This window comes from Diuraphis noxia, unplaced genomic scaffold (assembly GCF_037042655.1).
Source record: "Diuraphis noxia isolate RWA-SAM2 unplaced genomic scaffold, SU_Dnox_SAM2 contig0004, whole genome shotgun sequence".
NCBI lineage: Eukaryota > Metazoa > Arthropoda > Insecta > Hemiptera > Aphididae > Diuraphis > Diuraphis noxia.
Window position 1 is genome coordinate 30,880,913 of NW_028301714.1, and position 10,014 is coordinate 30,890,926.

General features: G+C 27.0%; 4 protein-coding genes across 4 annotated transcripts; 2 read left to right on the forward strand and 2 right to left on the reverse strand.

Moving 5' to 3' along the window:
• Positions 1-681: 681 nt before the first annotated feature.
• LOC107167235 (phosducin-like protein 3) lies at positions 682-1,770 on the reverse strand. The gene is made up of 3 exons (XM_015516194.2): positions 1,571-1,770; positions 1,282-1,468; positions 682-1,222 (listed from the first exon to the last, which is right to left on the reverse strand). Exons 2-3 carry the CDS (start codon positions 1,456-1,458, stop codon positions 746-748), a joined length of 654 nt encoding a protein of 217 aa, XP_015371680.2. The 5' UTR covers positions 1,459-1,468; positions 1,571-1,770; the 3' UTR covers positions 682-745.
• A 128-nt stretch (positions 1,771-1,898) lies between these two features.
• LOC107167234 (uncharacterized) lies at positions 1,899-3,148 on the forward strand. The gene is made up of 3 exons (XM_015516193.2): positions 1,899-2,409; positions 2,484-2,691; positions 2,745-3,148. Exons 1-3 carry the CDS (start codon positions 2,061-2,063, stop codon positions 2,986-2,988), a joined length of 801 nt encoding a protein of 266 aa, XP_015371679.2. The 5' UTR covers positions 1,899-2,060; the 3' UTR covers positions 2,989-3,148.
• A 1,546-nt stretch (positions 3,149-4,694) lies between these two features.
• LOC107167223 (phosducin-like protein 1) lies at positions 4,695-5,772 on the forward strand. Its single transcript, XM_015516179.2, has one exon. It carries the CDS (start codon positions 4,821-4,823, stop codon positions 5,580-5,582), a length of 762 nt encoding a protein of 253 aa, XP_015371665.2. The 5' UTR covers positions 4,695-4,820; the 3' UTR covers positions 5,583-5,772.
• Positions 5,570-7,643, reverse strand: Cdk7 (Cyclin-dependent kinase 7). The gene is made up of 8 exons (XM_015516178.2): positions 7,284-7,643; positions 7,103-7,162; positions 6,921-7,029; positions 6,678-6,850; positions 6,307-6,612; positions 6,020-6,192; positions 5,815-5,942; positions 5,570-5,701 (listed from the first exon to the last, which is right to left on the reverse strand). The coding sequence occupies exons 1-8, from the start codon at positions 7,335-7,337 to the stop codon at positions 5,661-5,663; spliced, it is 1,044 nt and encodes a 347-aa protein (XP_015371664.2). The 5' UTR covers positions 7,338-7,643; the 3' UTR covers positions 5,570-5,660.
• Between the last annotated feature and the right edge of the window lie 2,371 nt (positions 7,644-10,014).

The following is a 10,014-nucleotide window of genomic DNA, read 5'->3' on the forward strand; positions in this document are numbered from 1 at the left end:
TTGTTTTTCAAAACACGAACAATTTGTTGGAAAGAACAAAAATGTTTTGATTTTGTCGAAAAACACAAGAGTTTTTGTTTTGTTTTACTTTTGTTGTCTCTGTGTGGACCTGGCAAAACAGTTTTTTGTAACATAGTATGTGTTTATAACATATTTGTTTCTTGGAAATCATAGAGTTCATAGTGTTCCTGAAAAACAGATGTAAATGAGATTTCGATGTATGGGAGCCCTAATCAAATAGAAATAATTTAAAAAGTATGAGTTAATTAGAGTAATAATTTTATTGTATAAAATAAATTAAACGTTGAGTATAAACTAAACTTAGTTATGTGGCAGTGTGTGTTATATTAAATTAATAAACACTTACAAATTATGATTTTTTTCTTTTTAAACAAATACATTTTTCAAAATAAGATAAGTGAAAATAAATGTAATGATGAAAAATATATAAGCTTGATGACTTCTGTCTTTATATATATATAATATGCTGAAATAACTATCTTCAATGAGCATTTTAAAATTCTAATTAAAAAAAACAATATAACAATTTAACAAAAAATTTAAATCATTATAAATAAATGCTGTAGGTAAATGTATGAAAAACATCGTAGGAATGTAAAAAATACTCTACAATAGAGGTTAAGTAAGATTAACAATATTATAAGTTAAAAAAAAAAAAAATTATGATTTATATTAGTTTATTTAAGTATTTTATTAGTATATTAGTTTAACATTTTAGACCAGATCAATCAGAATCAAGACCATCTGAATCATTTCCTACATAACCTCTTATTGTCTTATTTTTCTCTAATAACATTGTTCTGTTGTTCTTGACAACATCTGGAGGGTTAAGTAAGTCTCCCTTGTAATCAATAACTTGTGATCGTGCTAAACGCCATTCCAACATCTCAGTTGAAAAATCATCACAATTCCCCAATTCAGTAAAACCAACAATAAAGTCTTTGGATATACTATCTACTATTGACACAATGGTTGGTATGACACGGATTTTCATGCGCTCTGTCAGAAAAGGAAAACGAGTAACATTTAGCTTAACAAAACGTGTTTCCAAATGTTGTGCACATAATATTTTTAAATGATGATCAACTATTTTGCATCGAGTTGATCCGTCTTTATAAAAGTGTAACACCATGTTTGGACTCAGTTTTGATTTTTCGAAGAAACTTTTCTCATCACTCAATTCTTCATATTCTCCATGTCCCTAAGAAATATATTTTATAAATAAGGAAATTATAGTCCAATATATAAAATAAGTTTTACCTTAGCCATCCATTCTTCCTTCTGTTTGATCATTTTTTTCATTTGTTGCAAGCGGTGTTCTCGTATATTTTCAATACTATCTAAATCCAACTCATCAAGTTTCTGTATCTCTTGATCAAGCTTTTGCTCAATTGATTCTGCCACTTTCAATAATTGTTTTTCTAATACGTTTTCCATTTTAAAATATCTGAAAAAAAAAAAGACAGAAAACCGCATTATTGTTGAACATCTGTCATTTGTACTTTTCATATTATTGCTTAATCTATTGTACAGTTGACAAAAGTAATACCTCAATTATTTTTCTTACAGTATTTTCCAAGTAAATTACGGTATATTAAACGTGAAAATAAATTTAATATAAATGATAAATGTTGTTAATTAATTTATAGACACAGAATAAAGATTAGTGATCAAACTACAACTCAATTGGGATTGACCAGGACGGCAGACATCGCATATTTTCACGACTCGGTTAATCAACTTTAATATAAAGATCTTGGAATGAACCATAATAATAGTATTAACATATTTCATGGCAAGAATCATAGAAATATGAGATAACATAGAATCTACTGTTATATTATCAGATTACCGTGAAAAGTCAAAAGATGATATTAGATAATAGAATATTCAATTTAAATTTCCGTCTACCAATCAATTCATTACTTAAGCATTAAGCGGTTAAATTTTTTTCAATTTTGTAAATATTGAACTGTGAATTTCTTAATTCAAACATTTTTTTTTTTTTTTTTAAATCAATCGATTTATTTTTAACTGATATGATGGCTCTTAAAATAAAAAAATTTGAAAAAATGATTCGCGGTGATCAAGTTCCTGCACAGAAATCTTACGGGAAAGAAGAAACTACTAATGAGATACGATTAAATGAATTAGAAGCTCTTAAACAACGCATATTTGTAAACTCATTGTATCATATTAAGGATGATGAGTTGAGAAAAAAATGTATAGATATAACTACTCATTATCGACTTTTTAAAAATGATGAATCACACTACAAAGTAAAGGAGTTGTCAGCCGATGATAAAATTGAATTTGAAAAATGCATTGAGGAATGCATACAAAAGGAGTGTGCTTTAATTACTTACGAAAAAGAATCTATCCCCGCAGGTACACTAGTTATTAAACTAAATTCTATGCATATAAAAGCCTAATATCTATATTATTTTATTGTTTTTTTTTAGATTTGTTAAAGTTAATTGAATCTGAATCAGTTATGCCAGATACTATAAAAAATAAATTAAATAATATGTTGACCCTTTTGAATAAGTACACAAACAATCAAAAAGAGATACAACATGCAATGCTTAAATTATTGGATAGTAGCTATGTCAATATTTTAGAAGCTCAACAATTATCAAAAAAAGTAGATGCTATTAAAGCTATTTCAAAGTAAGAAATAACTTTTGAATTGTAATTTCAATTTGTTTAATCACTTTTATTAGTAAGTTGCAGAGTGATATCATCAGTAAATTTTCTTGTTCAAAAGATTTATACGAGTCATTGGAAAAATACTACAATGCTAAAGAAAAAGAATATGAAACAGATTTGGCAAAGTTTAAGGAATTGCAGAAACTACAAGATAAATATAAGACTGTAGATGGTCCACAATATAAAGACTTAGTTAAAAGATATAAACAAACCCAGGAAATCATTAAAATTAAAACAGAAATGTTAAATAGTTATTAAAAAATGTTTTTTGTATACTTACTATGTAAAGGAAAAAAAATTTCATGAATATCTATGACAAATATTTAGTGGCATGATTCCTGAATGTGATTTTCACTTAATAAATGTAAATCTATTACATGTATAAGATAGTATTAAATCATTATTTTTAATGAGACAAGTCTATTTGCTTAACATTATAGGTTAAATGTAATATCAAATTATATTCAAGTGTTTAGCATATCTTCTGCTGTTCTAAAGGCTAATCCTCGTGACACCAAAAAAATGACTTCCATTCTTCTCTTTTTAACACCAGAGTCTTCATTTGAATACCCATCACATTCATCCATTTAAATCATTTCACCTTAGAATGTCTTCCTCTTATTTTGCATCCATTGATTCATGTTTCCATTATGTTGGTCATAAAGGGGTTATGTTATGTTTCATACATTTTCCGCTTCTTAATATTATGATGGATAATAATACTTTCTTCTTTAATATTTGGAGAATTTCTTCATTACGCTTCCTTTCAGACCAACTAATACATAGTAATCCTTTTCAGGTTAATATTTCCATTGCTTCATTTTTTTTTTTATCTTGTCTATAAAGTCCAGATTCCACAACCATACAACAAAGTACAAGTACTCTATACAATGCTTTTAATGATTTTTTCTTAAGACTAAAATTTTTGTTAGTTAGTAATCGTCTTTATTGTGTGAAGGCTCTCTGCTATGGCTATGCTGTGTCTTGTTACTATCCAACATCTACTCTCACTGGTCACAGTGTAGTACTTCCTAAATATTTATACTATTGTATAAATAACAAATAATAACACAATTTATACTGTTTGTTTAGTATTTGGCATGCATAAATTATTATTAGTTAAAGTAGTGTGAAATATAGTATCACAGAATAAGAATAGTATGTAGGGATAGTAATCACCCTTTTTTTACATCAATAATTAGTGTAATTAATAGCTCTTATTTTCTAAACGCTTAGTCTGAGCACTTTTACTTTTCTATTACACTGGTAATTCATTGTCATTGGAATATTAGTAATTACGTATGGTAATTGTCATTTGATATGTGAGTGCTAGGTAGGTAAACAATTTTATTATTAAATATATATTTTAATTTAGTAATGTATTTTTTAAACAAACATCTTAGATGGGTAAAAAGTGGTTACTTTAATATCTTAATTTGTGGTATAAATTCTATAAGTATCCAGTGATATCTAGTTAAACTTCTATCTTAATTCAAGGTTTTTAGTGTTTGTATTTTACTTGTTCAACCTATTTAGTAAGTAAAAAGGAAATGTAAGTCTTCTCCTTTAGTTTTAGCAGAATTCATATTATTTATATATTTTTATTATATATTTACCTAACGATATAAAGATATAACCTGATAAACTAATAGGAATAACTATTAATCATTTATCATTATAATATTTATAATATTCAACAATTCTAGAGTAAGAACTAAGAGTACTATTTTTTTTTTTATTCTGACTCAAGGTGGATTTATTAATATAAATATAATTTTATAATATTATTATATTAATAATCCAACTTGGTCTGACTATTGCACTATTAAACATGAATAAATGGAATGATTATTTGACTATAGTTGTGATTTTATTTTACATACAGTGTTGCCACTTTTTACTAAATACCTTATTCTGTGGTGTAACTGTGATAACATAATCATTTTAATAGTATTGATTAATGTTTACCATTCACTTGACAGTTGACACTAACACTACTACATTAGTGGTCTGTGGTCCAAAGCTTTGAGAATTTAAGTATTAAAAACATAATATACAGTGATTCACTTTTACCTCTTAATTTATTCACCATGACGGATTTAGAAAGTAAATTGCTGGGTGAAAAACTTCATTATTACTGTAGTAGCAGCGATGAAGATGAGCCAATGCTTGACAGGGATCCTCCTAAACAGTCTAAGTCAGACTGGGACGGGACATCGTCAAATACCGGACCAAAAGGAGTACTTAATGATTGGGAACAATACAAACGACAACAATCTGCTCAGAGGGTACAGCATGAAAAAAATGTATTAAAGCAAATAAATGATATGGCTCTAACATGCAAGTCAGAAGCTGAAGAATTAGATGATCAGTTTCTAGCTGAATATCGCAAAAAACGAATGAAGGAAATGATGGCCAAGACTCAAGAAGCACCAGAATTTGGTAAAGTCTTTGACTTATTAACTGGAGATGACTTTTTAGTAGCAGTTGAGAATGAAAATCCTTATGTAACAGTCATTGTGCATGTTTATGAACACAGTGTGCCAACATGTTCAATCATGAATTCATGTTTGAAAGTTCTATGCCGTGAATTTCAAAAAACAAAATTTTGTAAACTAATTGGTTCAAGTGCTGGTATGAGTTTAAACTTCAAAATGTGTGGTGTACCAGCTTTACTTGCATATAGAGCGGGACAACTTGTTGGAAACTTTGTGCGAATTACAGACGAGCTAGGAGATGACTTTTATGCTGGTGATGTAGAAAACTTCTTAATTGAACATGGTGTTCTTTCAGATAAATCGTGCATACCTTCTATAATAACTAATGATAAAGACAATGATGATGATATTTAAATTAATTTTAATGTGTACAAAAATATAGTATAAAACTTAAATGTAAGAAATTATTTTTTGTTGGTATGCCTAACATACTCATGCAAAGTTATCAAAGACTAAACGTTTTGGTTGTGTTCCTGAAACAAATCAAAAAATTAATAATATTATTATTATTTGTAAAATTAAATATAAATAATGGACATTTAAATGTGTAAGAATCATTTAATATTTTAATCAAAATTATAATCACCTCCTTCTGAATAATCAGTGAATTTCCTTTTTTGTCCTTTAGCATCCTGGTCCTGATCTTCTGGATTACTATCTCTGATACAGGATGGTAATGGTAGTTGACTACCTAAAGAAGGTGGTGGTCGATTACTGAAATGGATATGAAGAATTAGTAAAAATACAAGAATTAAACAATTAAAAATGTATAAATCCAATGTTTTATTTACCTAAAGTATGGCATTTGCAATGCTTCAGAACTTGTAGGTCTTGTCAAGGGATTCACATTAAGCATACCACCAATTACATCTAGTAATTCATTTGGAGCTGCTGTGAATATTTCTCTTAAAGGAATTGCCGGAAATTTTTTGAATACCACATAATCAGATAATTTAGCAACACCCTAAAAAAAGATTTAATAGATAAAATTACATAGTGTTTTAAAAGATATGATAAAATATGCAAGCAGCAAATATTTCATATTTATAATATAATAAGGATCATTTAAGATTGTTACCGGCCAAGTCTCTTCATTTGGTGATCCTAGGGTGGTAAATATTTTGGTTAACTGGTCTAAATCAGATTCACCAGGTAAAAATGGAACTCTAAGTAAAAGTTCTGCTACTATACAGCCAACTGCCCAAATGTCAACAGCCGGTCCATATGCTCGCGCACCAAATAGCAGTTCTGGTGCTCTATAAAATCTAGTGACTACCCTATGTGTATGTAAGCGATCTGGTGTTCCAAATCGTTTGGCTAATCCAAAATCAGCAATTTTTAATATACCTTTTTTATTCACTAATAAATTGTTTGGTTTTAAATCCTATAAAAAATTAGTATCACAGTTTAAATTATAAATGTATTGGATGAAGTAAAAGCAATTCTTACTCTATGTAAAATCCAATTCATATGTAAATATTCCAATCCTTTAAGTGTCATTATTGTATAAGCTTTAATGTGGGACTGAGTGAATACAATTGATGAATCTTTAATAATGACTTCAAGATCTGTGTCCATGAAGTCATACACCAAAGAAATATTTGACAAATGACCAAAAACATCTAAAAAAAAAGGTACAAATACATTAATAATCTTTAGAATGATTAGGTATTAAATTATTCAATAGTATACCAAACAAAGCAATGATATTTTCATGATAAAGTTCAATAAGAAGTTTTATTTCTCTGAGAGCTGTACGATTAACACCATCCTTGGCGTCTTCTGCAGTACCAAGTTTAATCTAGTGAAAAAAAAACCGTAATCTAGAATATATTGTACAACTATAGTTTATAGATAGGTCTCATAAAAATTACCTTTTTAACAGCAACAATTTTGTCGGTAACTGAATCCTTAGCTTTATATACTGTGGCAAACTATATTTTACAAATTAAGAAATGACATTAATATTTGATAATAAATAATATAACTTATTTCAAGTCGGTTATGCAATTGTACAAGTGTTTAAAACAATTACAATAATTAATTTCATATTACCTGTCCTTCGCCCAAAAATTCAATTATTTCATATTTTTTTGATTTGGAATCCATTTTTGTAAAATGTAAATATTGAGAAATCTCAGGTATCACTGATTGACTGATTATTAGCAAAGATGAGTATTAAGAATTGAAGACTGGAGTATACGGACAACGAACTTACAGGTTTTATAGTGTAGATAATTAAAGGGCAGCTGTAATTTACTACATTATGTACCCTTCACACTTGTACAATTTTTATAGAGTGTAGTAGTGTAGTATATAGTTGAATCCATAAAGGCCCATAATTCAAATTAAACAATGATAAATGGTAATTGATAGTATAAACCACGGGTATTAACTATCATCAGAAGTACCTAACCCACAGATATATACATTTTTATATTGTGATTATTGTATATATCTGTGACCTAACCTTAATCCTTATCACAATTATGAAGAAAATTACATAGACCTATAGGTCTATGGAAAATTACCACGAATTAAGATATTAATATTTAATAATAGCTCGTGTTTTAAAGCATAATAAAATAAGACTCGGATTTTAAAGCAAAATAAACGCTTTGTTTTTATACAATAAGAGATAAAAATCTAATTTTTATACATAAATTCGGTTCACGTCATTTTCATTCCAAGTAAACCAATTTAATTTCCCTTTTTTTGGCTTATTTTTGTATAAAATAAATGCTTTTTTTGATTTGTTATCGCTTTTTTCAATTATTCTTATTCTAGCTGCGGAATTTGTATATTATGTTAATCACGCTATAGTAATAAAAAAAAAATTATTTATTTATGAAGAAAATCTGGAATACGCTGTACGGACTAAATAATTATATTGCAATTAAAATAAAAAGCTCATGAGATGATATATTGATAGAATTTTTGTAGAAGGTCAATTTACTCTAAATTTTAAACAAATTAACAAACGGACTACGAAGTTATACATGATCTAATCACATAAGCATAAAATTTACAATCTTACGCGCTTGTAAGACGGGAAAAACCTATGTGGGTATCACGTCCTCATACGAGGAACTAGATTTGGATCGAGTTCCTTCTTTAGTTCTTTGAATTTAAAGAACAAGAATCTGTAACGAGTGTTCATTGTTTCTGTTTGTTATTAGGCAACATCGATTTTTGAAACTACCAGTTTAAATATAGTATAGATATTTGTATATCAATAATATCCAAATTGAATGTAGGGAAAATCCACGGAACAAAACCAAGAAAAAAAATCCAGGGAAAAAGCCCACGGGAAAAAAATTCAAATTACAATAATTAAATATATAACTATTAAAATTAAACTATTAAATTAGGTATTATTTAAAAAAATTGTACACATTATTGGTCATATTGTATATATTTATATATAATTATTAATACACAGTTAGGTTATATGTTATTTTTCACGAATCATAGAAATAAATATATTCTAGATTCTAAACAGCAATGAATGTATTGATTTTATTAAACAAAAAATATACATTAATTAATTAATTTCAAGATAGCATGTAGTTCATACTGCTCAGTGGCGAAACTACCGTGGTCTTTGAAGCGATTGCTTCTCGATTTTTTTAAGGTTTGGGGTTGGGTGGGTGCCGTGGGTATAATATATAATAGGTAACCTATAGCCGGTAAGTCGTTGTTTAGGTGGGTGGGTGTGTAAATTGTAAGTTTGCTTATGGGTTATTTAGGTTCGTTTCGCCACTGATACTGCTACTGCAACATGTTCATTTAAAAAAGAATCACCCTGTACAAAGTATATACATTATACTCAATGGTAGGCATTAACTTGTTAAAAAGTTAATTTTTTTAAACTTTTTAACTTAACTAGTTAATTATTTTTGTTTTCAACTTATTAACTTATTCAGTTAAATTTGTATCGTTTTAACTTAACTTTTTAAAGTTAATTATCATTATGGTGCAGTTAAGTTAATTTTAATTTTTTTTTATATATATCACGTGGAACCAACAGAAAACTTATTCTTTCGATTTTGGTAATTTATTTTTCTGATGTTATAATATCATCAATTCATAATAATCAGATTATATTTTAATCTTCACTAGTAAATAGTATTAATATTAGAATACTGATAAGCGTCTTGCTAAATATTTGTATAAATTAAAATTCTAGGGAAATTTATGACTTATGATTATTGTGACTTGAAAAAAAAATGAACTTTTTTTCAATTGAGTTAAGTTAATTTTATTTTCTATCTTAACTTTTAACTTATCTAGTTAATTTTTTTTTTTAATAACTTTTAACTTAATTGAAGGCAATTTTATTGAATTAACTTAACTTGCCAAAGTTAATTTTTTCCATTAACTTTCCCACCTTTGATTATACTATTTATACTTATACATATATAGCCATTTAGGGTGTAAGACATAAATCAATTGATTTCAAGATAATATCCACAAAATATTGAGTTATTTTTATTCAATTTATATTATAATATGGACAACACAATGTGTTGAAAATTTTAAATTAATTAACATATAACCTGTGTATTAATAATTTTATATATATATACAACTTAACCTATATATGTATACAATATGACCAATGTTTAAAAATGTTGAATAATACTTTAGATTTAATTTTTTTATAATTATTTTTTATATATTTTACCAATAATGTGTAAACAATTTTTAAATAATACCTAATTTAATACTTTAATTTTAATTTTAATTTATTTAATTATTGTACTTTGACTTTTTTTCCGTGGCT